Consider the following 20,533-nt stretch of genomic DNA (forward strand, 5'->3'; position numbering starts at 1 on the left):
ACAAAGCAAAAGAAAGAAAAGGCATCCAAATCGGAAAGGAAGAAATAAAAAAAATTGTCTTTGTTTGCAGATGAGGTGATTTTATAGAGAAAAAATGCTAAAGACTGCACCATAAAACAGTCAGAGCTAATCAGCAAATTCAGTTAAGTTGCAGGATACAAAATCAACATACAAAAATCAGCAGTGTTTCTGCACACTAACAATGAATCAGCCAGCCCTGGTGGGCTAGTGGTTAAGATTCGATGCTCTCACCTCCACAGCCCGGGGCCGTTTCCTGGTCAGAGACCCACACCACCTGTCTGTTGGCTGTCATACTGTGGCAGCTGCTTGTTGCTGTGATGCTGAAAGCTATGCCACTGGTATTTCAAATACCAGCAGGGCCACCCATGGTGGACAGGTTTCAGTGGAGCTTCCAGACTAAGACAGACTAGGAAGAAAGACCTGGCCACCTACTTCCAAAAACTGGCGAAAATCCTATAAATAACAGCAGAGCATTATCTGATATAGCCCAGAAGCTTAGAGGATAGTGCAAAAAGCCTGGGCAGGGTTCCACTCTGCTGTCCAGAGGGTTGCTAGGAGTAGGAATTGACTTGACAGCACTAACAACAAAAATGATGAATTACCTGAGAAAGAAGTTAAGAAGACAATCCCATTTACAATAGCATCAAAGACAATAAAATACATAGGAGTAAATCTAACCAAGGAGGTGGAAAATCTGTACACTGAAAACTGTAAGACATTGATAAGAGCAATTAAAGAAGACACAAATAGAGCCAGCCCTGATGGCATAGTGGTTAAAGTTCGGCACTCTCATGGCTTCAGCAGCCAGGGTTCATTTCCCAGTTGCGAACCACGCCACCATCTGTCAGTTGCCATGCTGTGGCAGCAGCTCTCGTAGAAGAACCAGAGGGACTTACAAGTAGGATATACAACCATGCCCTGGGGCTTTGGGAAGGAAAAGAAAAAGATGCAAATAAATGGAAAGATATCTTGTGTTCATGGATTGGAAGAATTAATATTGTTAAAATGTCCATACTACCCGAAACCATCTATGGATTCAATGCAATCCCTATCAAAATTCCAATGGCATTTTTTACAGAAATAGGAAAAAACAACCCTAAAATTTGTTTGGACACAAAAGACCCCAAATAGCAAAAGCAATCCTGAGAAAGAAGAACAAAGCTGGAGGCATCACACTTCCTGATTTCAAACTATACTACAAAGCTACAGTAATCAGAAGAGTATGGTACTGGCATAAAAACAGACATGTAGACCAATGGAATTGAGAGCCCAGAAGTAAACCCACGCATATACAATCAACTAATATTTGATAAGGGAGCCAAGAAGACTCGATGGAGGAAAGACAGTCTCTTCAATAAAGCGTTCTGGGAAAACTGGATATTCACATGTAAAAGAATGAAACTAGACCCCTATACTACACCATTCACAAAAATTAACTCAAAATGGATTAAAGACTCAAATGTGAGACCTGAAACCATAAAACTCCTAGTAGAAAACACAGGGAAAAAACCTCTTGACTTGGGTCTTGGCAATGACACCACAAGCACAGGCAACAAAAGCAAAAATCAATCAGTGTGACTATGTCAAACTAAAAGCTTCTACACAGCAAAAGAAACCATCAACATGGCTAGCCCGCTGGCATAGTGGTTAAGTTTGCGTGTTCTGCTTCAGCAGCCCAGGGTTCACGGGTCGGATCCTGGGTGCAGACCTACACACCACTCATCAAGCCATGCTGTGGTGGCACCCACATACAAAAAATGGAGGAAAATTGGCACAGGCATCAGCTCAGGGTCAATTTTCCTCACACACACACACACACACACAAAAGAAACCATCAACAAAATGAAAAGGCAGAATGGGAGAAAATATTTGCAAACTGCTTGCCTGATAAGAGGTTAATATCTAAAATATATAAGGAACTTATGCAACTCAGCAGTGAAAAAGCCCAAATAATTCAGTTTCAAAACGGGGAAAGGACCTGAATAGGCATTTTTCCAAAGAGGATATTCAAACCGCCAACTGGAACATGAAAAGGTGCTCAGCATCACTAATCATCAGAGAAAAGCAAATCGAGACCACAAGGAGATGTGTCCTCACACCTGTTAGAATGGCTATTACCCAAAAGTTAAGAGATGGAAAGTCCTGGCGAGGACGTGGAGAAAAGGAACTCCTAGGCACCGTTAGTGGGAATGTAAACTGGTGCAGCCACTACGGAAAACAGTATGGAGGCTCCTCAAAATATTGACAACAGTATTACCATACGATACAGCAATCCCACTTCTGGGCATATATCCAAAGGACAGGAAATCACTCTCTTGAAGAGACAGCCGCACTCCCATGTTCACTGCAGCATTACTCACAATAGCCAAGACATGGAAACAACCTAAATGTCCACTGCCAGATGAGTGAATAAAGAAAATGTGACATATATTTATATAGTGCATGATATTATTCAGCCACAAAAAAGAAGGAAACTCTGCCATTTGCAGCAACATGGATGACCGGGAGGACATTATGCAAGGTGAAATAGGTCAGACAGAAAGACAAATACTGTCTGATCTCACTTACATGTGGACTCTAAAAACGTCAGATTCAGGGGAACAGAGTAGAACGGGGGTTACCCAAGGTGGAGGGTGGGAGGGGGAAGTGGGTGAAGGTGGACAAAAGGTACAAACTTCCAGTGACAAGACAAATAAGCCCTGGGGATGAAATGTGCAGCATGGTGATGATCAAAGAAAGAGATAAGAACAAGGCCAGAGGCGACATGATGGTCACCATGACCAGCTCAAGGCTGAACTATGGCCAGGAATAGAAAATTACATTTCACCCTTGACTGTGCCAGACTGCCAGAGAACAGTGAAATTTTCCCTGCGGTTATGGCATTTGGAAAGCCCTGGGCCCAAGATACACTATAACTGGAGAAAAGTTCAACCAATCAGAAACTGGACTCAGCAGCCTTGGAAACCCGGTGGGTTTTGCCTTTATAAGCCCAGCCACACCAAGACCGGAGAGGGGCTCACCAATCAACTTATGAGCCTGGTTTGCAAACCTTTGATAAAGCCTCTCTTTCCAAATTTTATCTTTGCTCATTGACAGCGACTCTAGTTAACAGTACTGTATTGTATATTTGAAAGTTGCTAAGAGTAGATCTTAAAAGTTCTCATCACAAGAAAAAAAATCTGTAACTATGGGACATGATAGATATTAACTAAACGTGGTGGGCTAATCATTTCATAATATATACATATGTCAAACCATTATGTAATACCCTTTAAACTTATACAATGTTTCATGTCAATTATATCTCAATAAAACTGGGGAGAAAATGAGAAAAAAAAGAAATAACAATGTTAATGGTGGACTCTCAGTGGTGGGCAGGCACGCATTCACTGTAAAATTCTCACAACTTTGCTGCTCGTTTGAGAAGTTCCCTGATCAAACATTATTGTCATGGCGCCACCTGAGGCAACTTTGAAAGAATGCTTAGCTCCAGCGCGGAATGAAGCATCTATGGAGTAAAACAGCGGGCAGCCCTTCAAAAGAATGAGGAAGGCCCGCACGCGCCAAGGGCAAAGGTGTCCAAGACACACAGTGGGAAACTGATGGTAAAATACGAACCAGTTTTCGAAACAAACAAGCAAGACCCCAAAGCCGGAAATGCAACTTGGAAACTCAGAGCCTGCTTTGCTACATAGTATACCTTCTTCGGCTAACTAAGAAGCTAAGCCTCAGCTGGCCTCCCTGGGTAACAGATTGGGGTACCAGGGCACGCACGCCTGGGCCCTGCTGGGGTTAAGCTCCTAGCAGAGCGGCTGGCACGCGTGAGTGGTCCATGTCAGCAGCACATCTCCAAGAGGTTGATACGGCGACCTCTGGAGCAGATGACTCTGAGCGGTGGGGCTGCTATTTTGAGCAGGGTTCTGCCTAGCGGCCCCCTCAGATCCCACCAAGTTCTCCTACACACAAAGTCACTCAGGCCTCTGCATCCCCCCCGACCCCATGAGCCAAACACTTCATCCTGGAAATGAGAGACCCCGGGTGAGGAGCACCCCCTACACCACAGGTCGGCTCCCTGGTTTTCCTGGGCAAGCACCCTTGCCCAGCCCAGCTGCCCGGACCTTACTTACTTTTTAATGGCAAACACGGTCAGCCCGATGGTGGTGTTTCTGAATTGCGCGTCCAGGATGGCAGAGTCATAGGTCCCGTCCCAGATGATGGGAGCAAACCAGGGAGTCATGAGGAGCACGTCCACCCTCCTGGAGGAGAGGAAGCACAGTGGGTGAGAGCAGGGCGCGGGGATGCGGGCCACCGAGGGAAGGACTCGTCCAAAGTTGCACAGTCTGTGAGCAGCAGAGCTCGGAGAACACAGGACTCCAGACTCCCAATCCAGTGCTCTTTGCACCATAAGCTCAGCACCCGAGACCCGAACCCCAATTCCTTCACTGCCCTAATTTGGCGCATCTCCAGAGCACCAGGTGTGTGCTGGATCCCATGGGGCAGTCCTTCTATGAGGCCTCCCAAGCCCGTTTCCAGGGAGGAGCAGAGTCTCAGGGAGGGCGAGAACTAAGCCCTCTCCCAGCATGAGGAGACTTGGCCATCAGAAGAAATATGTATCTGGTCTCTGCCCCCGGTTCCTGACACAGTGCTCCTCAAGCCCTTGGGATTTCCTGGGTGATGGGAGCATCTTTTGTTCCAAGGAGGAGACTCTGGGTGGCTCCAGGTAGCTCAGGAGGGGGCTGGTGAGCAGAAAGACCAAGCTGTGACTGGAAGCCTGGAGCTTGAGCCCCACGCCCGTCCTCCAGGAGGGGAGAGCGATGGGGTTCGGGAGCTTCCGGGTTGAACACGTGCAGGTGCTGGTGGTGGCGCACCTGGAGAGGGCGTGGTGGCTCTGGCCCCTGCTCACACCTGGCCCTATTTAGCTCTTCCTCTGACTGTTCCCGAGCTGTGTCCTTCATCATAAACTGAGCGTCTGGTAAGTCAACTGTTTTCTTGAGTTCCATGGACTGTTCTAACAAATTCTTGAACCCAAGGAGGGGTCAGCGGGAAGCCCTAGTTTACAGCCAGTCGGTCAGAAGCACAGGGGACAACCTGGCCTTGTGACTGGCGTCTGAAGTGGGGGCTGTCTGTGGGACGGAGGCCCTCGCCCCAGGGTCTGTGCTAACTGCGGGCGGCGTCAGCACTGCTCGGTGGGGAAACCCACATGTTTGCTGTGAGCAGAGGAAATGAGACAAAGCTGGGTTTGAAGCCCCCTCCCATCTCAGGGCCCTGCCCCCTGCAGCCCCTCGATCTTCTCTGGGCTGTGTCTCTGTCCCTCTACACCCCCCTGACTCTCCCTCTAGCCCGCACAGGGTCCTCTCACTCCTGCCATTCTGATTTCACGGTGCTCATGCATTCATGGGTCCTCGTGGCATCATGCCACCAGGATCCACCAAAAGACTCGTGCCAACTTGTCCCGCCACATCAGTGCTGTCCAACAGAAACATATGTAATCTAAAATTTTCTAGTGGCCACAGAAAAGCAGAAGGAACCAGGTGAAATGACGGTTAATTTGGTATATTTTGTTTAACTCACTATATCCAAAATATTATCAGTTCAATATGCAATCTCAATTAAAAATGAGGTATCTTACTTTTTTCGAGATATATTTCATTTTGCGTACTAAGTGCTTGAAATCCAGTGTGTATTTCACACTGACAGCACATCTCATTCCAGATCGGCCACGTGTCAAGCGTTCATCACCCCACGTGGCTGGTGGCTCTAGAAACTCAAGCAGATGTGGGTGTTGGGCTCAGAAATGGCATTTCCAGCTCTCCTGGCAGGGAGGTGACATGACATGACAGAAGCCGTGGGGCTGTCGAGTCCACGGGCCTGGGCTCGCATCCCGACCTGCCCCTCACTGGTGGCAGGGCCTCAGGCAATCTCCTTCACTTCTCTCAGCCTCAGTTTCCCTGCTGGTCAAGCCAGGGCTGGTCAAAGTGGTCTCTGGGCCACCTTGCTGTGCCGAAACTCTCGGGTCTGGTGCCCCTCGTTCAGGCAGTGGCAGCTGGAGGGTGGGCTCGGGCTAAGGAGGCCTGGATTTGGGGACAGGCATTTGCATGTGGAGACTGGCTTGGAACCGTTGTCTCTCTGACATTGACACCTGTGGAAAGACCTCAGGGATGACTCGGCCCGGATCCCCGTCCTCCTTCCCCGTGAAGACATGAGAAGAGGGTCAGGGCCTGGTGTGCACACCCACACGGCTCCCGACCCCAAGAACTGGAGGCCCCTCCCTTGCCCCCTCAACTTGTGCCAAACCCATTCAAAACCAACCGGCCTCCTACAGCCATGAAAGGGAGAAGAGGAAAAAGGGAAAGGAAGACTGGAGCCAGCAGGAGCGAGAGAAAGGAAAGCACGAGGTCCTCGGTGACAGGGACCCACTGGCCACGGCAGGAAGTCCCCTACTTACGTGGGCTGGAGGACATGGGCCTTGGGGTAGAGCATCCTGCGGAAGACGAGCACAGTGAGAAATGAGGCTCCCGTGCAGAGAACCAGGGACGGGTTAGTCCACGCGCCTCGGCTACAAGCTGCCGTCCCCCTGCCCCGGGTGCCAGCTCGGCCAGGAGCCCTCCCTCCTTCCTTCAGGAAGCCCTTTGTTCACTCACCAGACCAACCCCCAGCCAGCACACCCACCCAGCCCCAAGGATGCCATGTGCTTTCCCAGGGATAAACTGTTGGGCTGAAATACGCAGAAAGGAAACGGGGGTCTTCCCTAACTGTTTTGTGATAACTGCTGAGGTTACAGACCCATGCACGGCTCTTTCTTCACTCCTTGTGCCTTGTAAGTCTTTCCGGTGGTCTAACCCATGATGACTAAGGTCCCCATGTCCTGCTTTTATTCAGGGGGTGGGAAGCACAAGGGCTGGCACACACCCGCCCCGTCCACCCCCTAAGTTGGGCCGGATCCACCTCGCCGCCTACCCTCCTCCCACCGTGCAGCCTCCTGTGTGCTCCACGCCCTCCCCGGCCTCAGTCCAGATTTCAACTGAGCTGAGGGCTGGGAAGTGGGGCTGAGTCGGCCTCAGGTAAGACATGTGAGCGGGGGCAGCCACGAGGCCTCAGGTCAACGGGAACCCACCGGTGGCTTCCACCCTCTAATGCCTCCTCATTGCCCTCCTCTCTCCACCCCCTCGCCTCTTCCCTCGGACCCTGGAAGAGGGGGTGAGGCAGGGAATGGAGGGGGAACCGGTGTTGACTTGCTTGGCAATAAGCACAGAAGCAGCCCGAAGATGTGGTCTCCATACCTGGGCACTCTTGGCACTCGGCAGGTGTCTGGGTAGCAGTCCCCTTCGCTGAGGGAGGAAAGCAGAGGGCTCAGAGCTGGGCGGGGTCCTGGGAGGAGCCTGCTGTGCTGGACCGGCCAGGCTTCCCCAGGGGCCAGGGGTGGGAAGCAGGGCAAAGACACCGTGCACACACTGACCGTGTCTGGGAGCTTGTGGTGCACAGCTCTGCCCAAGGGGCATGCCACACCAGAGGGTGACAAACTGGCCTGGGGAGAGCCCCTCTCTGGGGTGGGGGAGGAGCCAAGACCAGAAAGCAGGAGCCCTGGCCACCCAGGTTGGCCCTGGAATCCCAAGGGAAACTCTGGCAATGCCTCCCTGGGCCTCTCACCCCCGGGAGCCCAGCCCCTGCCGGGACCCCTTTGTCTCCAGCAGCACATGCCACAGTTATCCTGCCCATATCTGAGTCACTTCATGAAAAGGTAGCACCTTTTCTTTTTCTTTTTAAGGTTGGCACCTGAGTTAACATCTGTTGCCAATCGTTTTTCTTCTTCTCCTCCTCCTCCTCCTCCCCTGCCTCCTTCCCCTCCCTCTCCTCCTCTCCAAAGACCCCCAGTAGACAGTGTATATTCTAGTTGCAAGTCCTTCTAGTTCTGCGATGCGGGACGCCACCTCAGCATGGCCTGACGAGCGGTGCTAGCCTTGCATCCCGCAGCTGCTCACTGCCCCAACCAGGCACAGGCGAGCTTCCCTGACGGAGGGGAGGAGGGCAGGCCCCTGGACAAAGCCTGGTGGGGCCATCCCCAGCCTGAAGACCAAGCAAAAGCTCCCACCACCAGGCCAGGCTCAGAAATGCCAACTTGTGTGGGTGAAAAGAAGAAAATGCAAGTCCTTACCTCAGTGGCGGGCTCTCCCGCTGGCCCTGCAGGTGGTGGGCCTCACAGCTGCTGGGAGAAAGTCGTGTCAGCTCAGCGCATTCACCCACTGTCCGTCTGTCCAACAAGCATTTGCTGCCCCCTTGAGCGCTGGACAGAGGGAGGAGCTCCGCAGGGAGGGTGCGGCTCTAAGCGCCCTGCCCTGCTGGTCCCTGGCATTACTGACTAGGAGCTCCCTCCCTGCTGTTCGCTGCTCAGCCAGAGTGATGGCCCCAGAAGAAATGAGCTCTGAGAGGAAAAATGAGCCTCCACCTGTTCTGTCCTAATGGAAGCAGAGGGCCCCATCATGGCCGGCCCCATCAAGGCGGCTGAAGCGAACGACTTTACCTGGAATCAACCCTGGGCGCTATTTCTCCCCAAACCCCGGCTTTGGGATGCAGCCCTCTGGCTAGTACCTTTACTGTTGTAAACGTGTCATCTCCAACAGAAATTAGGATTTTGTCTTTGCTCTTTTTTTCCCTTCTTCCTCCCCACCCCCAAAGCCCCCAGCACATAGTTGTATCTCCTAGTTGTAGGTCCCTCTGGCTCTGCTGTGTGGGACGCCACCTCAGCGTGGCCTGATGAGCGGTGCCATGTCCGCACCCAGGATCCAAACCAGCAAAACCCTGGGCCGCCAAAGCGGAGCACGTGAACTTAACCACTCGGCCACGGGGCCAGCCCCCTTTGTCCTTTTTTAGGGTTTGAGAAAACACGGTAGAGAATGGACCCCAGGAACCACACTGGGAACCGAGCGTCTCTTTGGTTATAACAATTCAATACATACTTGTGTTTCTATTTCTGTTCTAGATCTTTCCAGAAGGAACCACCTTGATTCCAAAGAGTCCTCCATTACCTTTGAGACACTTCTCTCTGCCTCCATCTGGGAATCCAGTTGAAAACATTGCTGGGGGGACAAAAAGAACACCATGAGGCTGAGTCCTCACTGGGCTGGGGAGAACGCACGGCTGTGGTTTTGAGGCTGAGACTTCAACAGACTTTTTGGTTGCTGGCTCCTGAGAAAACAGAGGTGAGGCCCAAGCAGAGCCAGCGGGACATCTTACTCTGGTAGAAGGAGAGAACGGGGTGCCCAGGCAGACCCCTGCTACCCAGCCCCCTCCACGACCTGATATCTCAACTATTTTAACACAGTCTCGTTACATGACAAGAGCTTGTACGTGCCCGTGGCCTTCCTCTGTAGACCGGGATGCTGCATGACGACTAGCCCAGGGTTTGTTTCCAGATGCAATTCCAGACTCCCTGAATCCAGCCCCGAGCAGCTGGGAGGCGTGTGTGGGTGGAAATCTCTACTTTCAACAATTTCCCCAGGCGACCTGTATACACTCTGGTGCACGCCATGCCTCCTTTCTGTTTTATAACAACCCTGCCATACGGAATACTAGAATTCAAACAGCCGTCAGGGCCTTGAGGCCCCTGGAACCCGGCGGCTCTCTGGTGAAGCGTTAGAGAGAAGAGGGAATCGCAGCCATTGTGGCGACCCCAGTGCTTGGCTGAGGAGAGGGCTCCCAGAGACCCCGGCCCCGCATTGGGACACAGCAGGGGCTGGAATCCCCCTCTCAGCTTGGCTCGCTGGCCTGCCCTCCCCTGCCCTGCCCTGAGGGCCCCCATCCAAGCACTGCTGGTCCCAGGACATGCACCCCCTCCTTCACGAAGGGGCTCCGTCTCCCTGTGAAGTGACCCCTCCCTGTGCTGTAGGCTTCTTGGGTGGGATTTGGGTTAGAGTGACTAAGAGTGTCACCACCTCACCTCTCTCCTCCAAACTGTTACCTTGGGGGTAGGGACAGTTTCTGAATCACCTGGGCATCCCAGGACCCCAGGCTGAGGCCCAACAGGTGTGCAAACAGTGAACACGTGAGCAAGTGAGGGAGTGAATGAACGAAGCCAGCTGAGCAGACGATGCAAGCCGAGAAGGGGCGCTCTCCATCAGGACCCCTGGAAAGAATGCAGAGGCTACATCCCCAACACATCCCCAGCCTGACCTGGCCCACCTCCTCTTGCGTTCATCTGCTCTCAGACAGCAGTAGCCCCCAGTGTGGGTACCTCACGTTCTTTATTTCCAGCCAGAGCGCTCCTGGGTGCCATCTGCACCTGGACGTCTGCAGGCTCCTGGAGCTCAATTGTCTGAAACAAGCTTTTCTGTACTCCCCCTCCCCGACTTGACCCTCCTCTATACACTGTCTCTCTTGGTGACACGACTACCCACCAAGCGCTAGAGCCTGGGGATGCATGACACTCACGCTACACTCACCTGCATGCAATGAAGAGGGAGCTGGGGGTCAAATGGGCAGTGAAAAGGCGCACAGCTCTGAAAGCTGACGACCACGTGAACCTGCCTTCTTTGGTCTGAGCTCTACCTGAAAACACTCAGCACCATTGCAAAGTGGAGGCTGGGGACAAGTTCACCTTCTGTGGAACCAGAGCTGGCATACTGAAAAGGTGTCCACTGGGTGCTATCTTTGTAAGGAGTGCAATTTTACAACTACCAAGTTTGTTTTAAAACATAACCTAGGGGAATGCGATGCGGTCGAAAGGCGTCATCGTCTTCCATACATGTCGCTGAAGTTTGATGTGGGCTCCATGTGTTGATGTAATTGGTGTTTCCAAAAGGCTATAAACTGCCTTATGAAGCCCTCCAAACCACAGTCATGTTTATCCACACACCCGGGGGCGAACCCAGCGCCTAGAAATGCCCATAAATCATCGGGGAGCAGAGCAAATGCTGGCTGGGAACCTTGTCTCAGCCCCACCCCCGTCAAGGGACAGGACTGGAGGCTAGGAATTCTGCAAAATGAGGAGGACAGTCCTGGTCACTCCTTCTCTGGGATCGTCATTGTGAGCCAAAAACCCAACCAGGCTCATCAAGTAAAGTCAAACAAGTCATAAATCCCAACCAGCCGTCAGGACCCCTGCCGTTCCCATCCCCCTTACCTGTAGAAGCCAAAACTTGCAATGAAGAGCAGGATCAGGAACAGCCAGGACTTGCTGCTCTTTCCCCAGAAGTCTGCAGAGAGGAAGCCTGGTTACTCAGGGCTGGGGTACCTGATCTCTGGCTCACCTCGTAGAGGCCAAAATTGGGCCCTGGCCACGGATGGCCTCGTGTCGGCTCCAGCCGAAAGCCCTTTTCCTCTTTCGTGCTGGCAGGGAAAGTGGGTTATACCTCTGCTGGAGGCATAATGCCACTGAGCCTCGCTTTGCAGTCCCTGGGCGCCTGCCCTGGTGCCCCTACTTGTTGACAAGCCCCCGGGGGCCAGGTCCACTCTGTCCACTCCTAAGGTTGGGGTGCGGTGGCTGGTGGCAACAAACTGACTAGGAAAGTGTGGATGATGAGACAGCTAAGGACTGTGAAAGACAGACGTGTGCCAATCCAGCCTCACCGAGGGGATTCTAAGCCCATGTCTACACCCGCAGCCCTAAGGCTGTAGGAGCTCACAGCAGAGTCACACACAACAGCAACGCGAAGGCCTGGGAGATCACTGCAGGGACTCGACACTTCCAGGAAAAGCGTGCGTTTGGAGGAAATTGTATGCATTGGTTAAATCTTCCTGAAGGCTGTGGGTTTAGCAAGCCCCACCACTGATGAAGGGCCCCCCACCCCCCGTGACCCCACCGCCAGGTCTGATGAGGCCTGAGTCCGATGCCGTCAGACTCTTGCTGATCACAAATGTGTTGGGGTCCCAAGTGCCGGACTGAGAAAACCATGCACACCTGGTGCCACCCAGAAACTCCTCCCGAAGAATTTCACTTGGCCTAAGATAGATAACTATTTCCCTCGACTGGGTAGGAAAATGGAAAACCCAGGGATGTATCCAAAAATAAGAGTAGCTTTGTGTCAATTGGATCTGTTTTTGTCATATTTGAGAGTCTGCTCTGTCCCGAGTCTGGTGTGTCTGAGAGAATCAGGTCGATTAAACTTATAGCCACAGTTGAAAACGAATTATGCTGGGTGGGACAAATCCAGATAAAAGCAAGTACTTAATGTACGATCCCATTTATATAATTCTAGAAAACACAAATTAATCTACAGTGATAGGGGCGAGCCCCGTGGCCAAGTGGTTGAGTTCGTGTGCTCTGTTTCTGCGGCCCAGGATTTCACCAGTTCCAATCCTGGGCGCGGACATGGCACTGCTCATCATGCCATGCTGAGGCGGCGTCCCACACAGAAGAACTAGAGTGACTTACAAGTAGGATATACAACTATGCACTGGGGCTTTGGGGAAAAAAGGGAAAAAATGAGGAAGATTGGCAACAGATCTTAGCTCAGGGCCAATGCTCCTCAGAAAAAAAAAAAACAGACTTAAAAAAAAAAACGAGCCACTGTGGGTACCATTTTCCACCATCAGATGGCGATAGTCCCAAGCGCGGGACTACAAGCTCCCCAGCGCAGACTCCAGAGGCCGGCTCAGACCTGCATTCTGAGGGCAGAGGCAGGAGTAGGGAGGAGGGGAGGGATATCGTCCCTAACAAGGTGAAAATGGGCCATGTGGAAAAAATCTTAGATATTAACAGTCTGTGGCCTTCCAAAGCTTAACCTTACCCAACAAAATCTTATTCCTTAGTATTTAGTGATTTGTCTTTAGGACAATTTAAATTCAGTCTAATTTTTCTCCTTACAGTGCCATAATCAGGGGGTAGGAGGCTGAGAAACACTGCTGTAGGGAGAGGAAAAGGATGGAGCCACATACGAAGGGAGATCTGGCAGTATCTGCCAGAGTCAGACTCACTTAGCATCTGACCTGACAAACCCACTTCTGGGGTCTGTCTACACTGCAGAGTCACCTGCCCACTCGTGGAATGACAGAGGGACAAGGTCGTTCACAAAGGCTTTGTTTGTAAGAGAAAAGACTGGAAACAACCCCGGTATTCACCCACAGGGGGCTGATTCACTCAAGGGTGGTGCGTGCAGCATGGGGGTGCTATGCCGCTGTGAAGAAAAGAATGGGGCCGCTCTCAGGACATACGGGTTACATTTCAGGCGAAGTCCGGAACAGTACAAACCTTTTGCATGAGAAAGGAGGTGAGAGGAGGTATAACTATATTTGCTTCTATTTACAGAATAAGCCTAAAAGTCTGCACAAGCAATGAGCAAACACGGTTATTGCGGGAGCCAGGAGCTGGGAGAGGTCGGCAAGGACCAGGCAGAAGTGACGCATCCCAGTGTGTAACCCCAAGCATCATTTTTGTTTTTGAACCATGTAAGTGTACTACCTATTCAAAATAAGAAAATTAAACAAAAATAGAAAGCAACCAGGATAAAACATAGAAAGAGATTTTTAAATCTTGAATGGGGAAAGCCTAAATTTGACAAAAGATCTCGTTTTTAAGGAATTTTTTAAGCCCAAAATGAAGACAAATACATATGACCCAATGAAGATGGAAAATTTTATGTATGGTTAAAAAAAATGCAAACAAAATGAAAAGAAACAAATGGGAAAAACTATAGGTTTGCAATTCATATCACAGAAAGCCCTAAATTCCTTAATAATGGCTCCTATGATATAAATAAGAGCAACAGTTGAATTTTTTAAAAGGGCCAGGGATAGGAGACTATTCATGCTGAAAGGCATTCAACCTCACTCTAGTAAGAGCAATGCCGATAAAGATCGTCCTGAGACTCCAGTTTTCACCTGTTAGGTGAGCGAGGAGCACCGGCCGAGGCCTGCGCAGGTAAGGCGTGTGCTGGGCGAGGTGAGCAGGGAGGAGCGGCCGTGATCAGAGCAGGATGCCCACCGAGGAATGCAGCAGTGCTATGTCTGTCCCTCATTCATATTTTTCTTGTGACACTTCCCTTTCGGCTCCCTCCCGTTCTCATCTTCCCTTTAGAGAAAACCTTGAAAAACTCGCCTATAGCCATGCCCTCCACCCCTTCGCCCGTTCTTTCTTCACCCTCCCTGGCCAGCCTTTCAACTCACTGCCCCACAGGAACTTCTCCTAGCAAAGGCTCTGGGCTCTTGGCAGCCCTGATCTCGTGTTCACCGTCCTCGTCCCACCTCACCTGGCAGCAGCGGCTGCGCTCTGCTCTTTGGTCTCTTTTCGTGGCCACACCTGCCTGTGCTCTCCCTCCTCCTAACACACATGTCGCAGGCACCAGGCATGGTCTCAGACTCTGCTGTGCCACACTCACCTCCCGGGAGGTCCTGCCTGGCATGGAGCATCAGCTGCCGTACCTGTGCTGCTGGCCCCGTCCTGTCTCCAGCCTCCACCTCTCTGTGGACCTCTGGACTTGGAAACCCAACCACTCACGGGCCATCCCCACGGAAGGCCCATCAACCTTATCACGGCCAAACGGGACTCCAGGTCCCCGTCACCACCCCTCAAGTGGGGCTCTCTTCCCGTCTCAAGATAGGGCGCCACTGGGCGTCGGAAGCTCAGAGGCATCTGGGACACTTCCTTTCCCTCCCACCCCAAATCCAGTTCTGCAGCCACCACGTCAGCTCCGCCTGCACCGTGTCCCTGGAGCGGCTGCTGCGGAAACAAGTGCGGCAGTCCCTCACAAAACTGAACAGAGAGTTACCATCCGACGCGGCAAGTCTGCATCTGGCTGTACACCCCAAAGAGGTAAAAGCAGAGGCTCCAGGGCTGGCCCGTGGCCGAGTGCTTAGGCTCACGCGTTCCGCTTCTGTGGCCCAGGGTTTCGCCGGTTCAGATCCTGGGCGCGGACATGGCCCCGCTCATCAGGCCATGCTGAGGCGGCGTCCCTCATAGCACAACCAGAGGCACTCACAACTAGAATACAGAACTATACAGTGGGGGGCTTTAAGGAGAAGAAGAAGGAGGGGGGGAAAGAAGATTGGCAGCAGATGTTAGTGCAGGTGCCAATCATTTAAAAAGAAAGAGAGACTCAGATATGTATACACCTGTGTTCACAGCAGTATCATTCGCAAGAGCCAAAAACTGGAAGCAACCCAAGTGTCCAGTGATGGATGAATGGATAAAGAAAATGCAGCATGTACATTCACTGGAATGTTACTCAGCCTTAAAAAAGAAGGAACATCTGACACGTGCTACAACACGGATGAACTTAAGGACATTAGGCCGAGTGACATATGCCAGTCACAGAAGGACACATCCTGTAGCATTCTACTTATCTGAGGTCCCAGGAATCGTCAACCCACAGAGACAGGAAGGGGGATGGTGGTGCCAGGGGCTGGAGAGGGGACGGGGTGAGTGTTCAGTGGGGACAGAGCTTCAGTTTGGGAAGATGAGAAAGTCCTGGAGACCGATGGTGGGGGTAGCTGCACCACAATGAGAATATGCTTAATGCCGCTGGACTGTGCACTCGAAAATGGTAATTTTTTTGTTATGTATATTTTACCAGAATAATAATTTAAAAAAAAAAAGGATGGGCATACAAATGGGATAGGCCTGGAGGCTCACGTCCTGCTCCTGGTGGTGCTCAGTGGCCTGAGCTAGCGTATGGGAACACAGGCTGAAGGCGGGTCCTGTCCAACAAGGCGGCTTCTTGACCGCTGGGTGCCCTCCTGGTCCACACCTCCACCATGCAGGGCAGCCGGTGTTGGAAGGCAGCGTTCCCCTGACCTGCCGGGTGGGGTGCTGAGAGCTGGGCTATCGTGTGTCCGTTGACTATGCCCCACTCTTTGTCTGCTTGTAAGTTTCTGCCACCCTGCCCGGTATCCACCCTGCCCGGGGGCTCAGGTCGTTTGTTCTCACATTTCTCTTGCCCCCTCTCTGGACAGTGCCTGGCACACTGTAGGAGCTCAGTGGACAGCTGTGTATTGAATCCTCTTGGCCCATGTTTTGTAGATCAGGGCAGGTGGTGGGGGGGGTCTGAGTTCTGGAACTTTCCTGCTGACTTTTTGACCTCCCCACTTCTCATCCACTTTTGAAACAGAGCAGGCTGTTTGGGTTGTCGATGTGGAAGGAGCTCAGCATGCAAAATGTGTAGGGCAAGCACACCCTAGACTGCAAATCCAGCCCAGGAAGGGAGGGAGCGCAGAGCTAGTCTGCACCAGGGGGCAGCAGGCCAGACACAGAGAAAGGCAAGAGAGGCAGGAGGGCAGGGTCTGGGAAGGGACCGTGGACAACAGCAGCAGCAGGAACCACCCGGAGCTGGAGGACCCAGGGGGTGTAGGTGGAGCAGAGGCCATCCCCAGAGAGAGGGGGCTAGAAGGCCAGGCCAGGCCTCGGGGAGTGGTCTGGAGGCAGGGCAGAAAGTGGCACCAAAGCGATATTGGACGGTGAGATGAGAGGGTGCAGGGGTTGTTCCGGGCTGGGTCAGGAAGGAGGTTTCTAGGGCTGCACTTTCATGGCAGCTCCTAAAGGCTGCTCTGCACAGGGAAAAACACACCCAGCTGTGCCCCTGGGCTGCTGCTGACAAATGAGGTCAAAAGAACAGAGAACATCTTATCAGCCACCAATCAATGCAGCAATTTAAAACAACAAGTTTTTCTTTTTGTGTCAAAGAGCCAAAGGGGCTCAGGCATTCCCTATGGCTCCCTGAATTTTTTCCCTGAAAACCTCTGCTTGCTGCCAGGGGAGGGGGAGGGCACAAGGGGCTTTGTAAAGGACAGCACAGGTGGAGTCCTTGCACCGCGGGTTATCACAGCTCCACGGAAGGAACAGTTCTGCCCCAGGTCATGGAGAGTTCACCGCAAGGTTAAGACCAAACCCAGGTCCAGGGTGACCCCTGCCTGGTCTGCATGGGACTAAAGTGCTAAAACCAGGACAAGCCTAAGCAACCTGCGATGCATCGGTCACCCTACCAGGTCCCTGACGTTTGGACCAGGGTTGTCACTGCCTGGACTCTCAGAGGGTGCGCTTGGGGGGCCGGATGGCTAAGGCTGTGGCTTCCGGTCTTGTCTCCTTTGGGGTGCTTGGCATCAGAACCAACACATGCCCTGGTGGACCCCATCCAATCCTGACTGTCCTCGGGGCCATGGTCACCACATTTCAGGGGACTAGAAAACCCCGAGTCCAGGAGGCACACTCAGGATGCTGTGCCCTCACAGGAGCACAGAACTCTGCTCACTGTTTCTCACGCCTGGTGGGCTGTGGGATTTGGCTGGCTCTGGGAGCTGGTAGACCTTTCCACCAGCCACCACCCACGGAAGGGGCTCTCTGCTTTGGTCACGAAGAGCAGACTCTAAGACACAGGGATTTAGGCAACCAGTGCAAAAGTGAACAGCAACCACACAGCGCATCCCTCCCAGCCTGTCTAGCGACAGACTTTCCTCTGGGAGCCCCACTCCAGGGAGCCCAAGCCAGGCCAGTCTGGCTGTCTGCTATCAACAGAAGAGAATTTTGATGACTTCACGTCACAAAAAGGAGCGGCCACGCCCTCTGGTTCTCTCTTCCAGGGAGACCTGTGCCCTCCTCTGGGCACCCAGTGGCTCCCCCGTGCCGGCTGGCAGACGGAGGCCTGGGTCCTGCCCGGGATGAGCCCTGACTCCCTGAAGGACCACAGAAGCCCCTTTCCTCCCTACCGCCTCCTCACAGGCTCTGGCAGGGCCCCCTATGGCCAGTCTCTGTCCCAGGAGTCAGGACAGAAAGGAGAGAGGAATCTGGCATCTGTTGTTGCCTCACCGGACCCGCCCAGCTTCTCCCCAGGGCCACTTCCCCCTGCTCTCAGGGGAGTGGGCTGAGCAGGGGCACGTAGCTTCCTGGATGTCTGGAAGCCCAGAGACCCCAGGGAGCTCCTGCCTTCCTCTTCCGGTCAAGAAGGCGAGACTCCAGTGGCTGGGGTAGACCCTGGCTGTGGGTTCAGGCCCACGGAGCCCGTTTTTACATCCATTAAGCTGGGCACACACTTCGGATGGCCATTCTGGAAAGTTAATTGAGGCCATACTGTGTGCCAGGCCCTTGCAAAGGGTCACAGATGAGAAGGTAAACAAGCAAGGCCTGGTCCTGCCGTTCAGGAGATACAGGCAAACAAGGGTCCCATCCTTACCAGCTGGGTCCCTGTGAGGAGGGGCACCTGGGTGTGGGGTGGCCCAGGCAGGAACTCTGAGCAGCTGACCAGCAGCGCTGGAGGCGCTCACTGCGCTGGCCCCTCCTCGGAAAGGGGCACATGAACGCCCCTTCTGTCGGGTTCTGTGGAGTCCAGACACCCAGCACTCCACTTGCCTGCAGAGCTCCAGGCCCCCTCCCGTCCCCTCCCCTCCTCTCTCCCTTCCTCCCCTCTGCCCTCCTACCCCAGCCACACAGTGTGACCTTGGGACAGCTGGGGCAGGACAGAGGACATCAGGGACCCAGCCGACATTGCAAGAGACTCCTTTCCCCTCAGCTCACTTCCTCCTCCCTCCCTCTCTCCCTCCCTGCCCCCAGTGGGTGCCCTGGGTCCCCACTTCCTCCAGGCGCTGGCTGTGTCCAAGCTCCTCTGAGGGGCGGTGGACCTGCTCTATCACAGGCAGGCTTCACGACCGATGAAATCCCCTCACCGACACCGGCTCTGTCCTTGGGGCCCAGACAAGTCGAGAAAACAGAAGACAGAGGCCAGGAGAGGGACAGATGCAGGTGCTTCCACACGCAGGGGCCCCGGGCAGGAGGGCCAGGCAGTCAGAACACCTCCCCCAAAGGTCTGCTGTCTGCCCTAACACCGCCCTGGCCACATCCTGTCTGTCCTACTTCCCTGGGTGCCATCCCTGCCCAAGACCACCCCACACATGCACGCAAACACGGCTCCCCAGATGCTCTCTGCTCCCACTCTGCCCAGCTGTCCTCGCCAAGGCTGGCTCTGGACCCCTGGCTCTGGACCAGCAGGGAAGCCCCAGCCAGATGGTCAGCTGGCCGTAGAGATACCCACAGCCCCATTCCTGGAGCCGTTGTGCCCCCCTGCTCACCTCTGAGCTCCATGGCTTCTCCGAGGACGCACAGGCCAGGTGCCTGGCGGCAGAGGCTGGAGATGGGAGGTGGAGGTGAGCTAGGCAGAAGCTAAGCACAGCTCAGACCTCAGACTCAGAGCCAGATCCACCTGAGGAACGATGCCCGGTCTCTGCCTGGGCCCAAACTTACCTTTCCCTTCTGGGTGGGAGGAGTCTCAGCTGGTTTCTGATTTGCCTGCATCTGGCAGGGCAGGCAGCTAACTCAATCCCAGGACAGAAACCAGACTTTTCAGCTAGGTGTCTGAGGCCAGCCATCCCAGCTGGCCCCGGGGGCAGCGTTTTAGCCACATGTCAGATCATGGAGGGCCCAGCTGGTGGCTTACCCCTGCTCTCAGGACCAAGCCCTGCCCCAGTTATGGCCTCAGGCCCTGGGGGATGTGGCCCGTGTTCACCTCTCCAGCTGAGGCTGGCTCCCCCCCAACCCCCTGCCCACCTCTCCTCGATTGTCTCTCCAACCTGGGGAGCTGCTGCTCTCACACCACCTGGCACATCGGCCCAGGGACACAACGGCCCAGAGGCCACCAACTCTTTCCAGGTCTTATCTTTTCTCTAGAGGAAAGTTCCTGGTCCCAGAGATTTCTGACACGCTGGGATAAAGATGAGATTAAACGGGGGCCTCAGTAGAGGATACTTCTGAGAGGCTGCCACCTGTGTCTTCAGGGGAGGCCCATCTGTGGTGCAAGCATGTCCAGGGATGACACATGGCACACCCCAGAGGGAGGGAGAGGCAGAGGACATCCCCCTCTCTGCCCTTCACCTCCAGCTCGTGCTTCCTCTGCAGGCTTCACCTGGCGGAGGAGACGGATGAGGGAACCAGACCCAGCAGGGAGGAGCCCGAGGCCCCGACCAATGGCTCATGGTCATCCCCAATCTGGAGACCCCCTTCTCCTCTCCAGTCTCCACCCCTCCGCTCCCAACCCGCCTGCCTCCACTGCTCGGTGCCAGTCCTGGGGCATGGAAGAGGGGGTCCTTCCATGCATCATGCCAAGGGTGTGCCCTACCTGTGTCAAGTGGGGAGGGGACAGAGCTGGGTCCACAGAGGCCCCTGTCAGGGTCGTATGGCAGCAGGAGAAGCTGAAAAATCAACTGTCACCCCTACCTCACACCATATACAAGAAACTCAAAATGGGTCACTCACCTAAACCTAAGAGCTTAAACTATGAAACTCTTAGAGAAAAACACAGGGGTCTCTTGACCTTGGATTTAGTGATGGCGTCTTAGATATGACCCCCAAAGCACAAGCAAGGAAATAAAAAAAGATAAACTGGACTTCACCTAAATTTTAAACTTTTGTGCATTGAAAGTCAAAAGCATCAAGAGCATGAAAAGACAACCTTCAGAAGGGGAGAAAATATTTGCAGATCATAGATCTGATTAGGGTCTTGTATCCTGAAGATATAAAGAATTCTTACAACTCAATAAAAGACGCCCAATTTAAAAATGGACAAAGGACTTGAATAGACACTTTTCCAAAAAGAGATACAGA

General features: G+C 53.2%; 1 protein-coding gene across 5 annotated transcripts in view; it reads right to left on the bottom strand.

Annotated features, from left to right (window-relative positions):
• LOC100147494 (histo-blood group ABO system transferase 2) overlaps positions 1 to 19,188 on the bottom strand; it is a 32,603-nt gene extending 13,415 nt beyond the window's left edge. The window contains exons 1-7 of one of the 5 annotated variants that reach the window (XM_070252030.1): positions 19,006 to 19,188; positions 11,138 to 11,210; positions 9,045 to 9,095; positions 8,174 to 8,221; positions 7,302 to 7,349; positions 6,467 to 6,502; positions 4,149 to 4,277 (exon numbers count right to left, since the gene is read on the bottom strand). In XM_070252030.1, the coding sequence (XP_070108131.1) occupies positions 4,149 to 4,277; positions 6,467 to 6,502; positions 7,302 to 7,349; positions 8,174 to 8,221; positions 9,045 to 9,095; positions 11,138 to 11,210; positions 19,006 to 19,018 (398 nt within the window). In that variant the 5' untranslated portion in view covers positions 19,019 to 19,188. Of the gene's footprint in view, positions 1 to 4,148; positions 4,278 to 6,466; positions 6,503 to 7,301; positions 7,350 to 8,173; positions 8,303 to 9,044; positions 9,096 to 11,137; positions 11,211 to 19,005 lie in introns of all 5 variants that reach the window. The other 4 variants (XM_070252029.1, XM_070252027.1, XM_070252031.1 and 1 more) reach the window with 4 other exon arrangements.
• Positions 19,189 to 20,533: the final 1,345 nt, after the last annotated feature.

Source organism: Equus caballus, chromosome 25 (assembly GCF_041296265.1).
Source record: "Equus caballus isolate H_3958 breed thoroughbred chromosome 25, TB-T2T, whole genome shotgun sequence".
NCBI classification, from domain to species: Eukaryota; Metazoa; Chordata; class Mammalia; order Perissodactyla; family Equidae; genus Equus; species Equus caballus.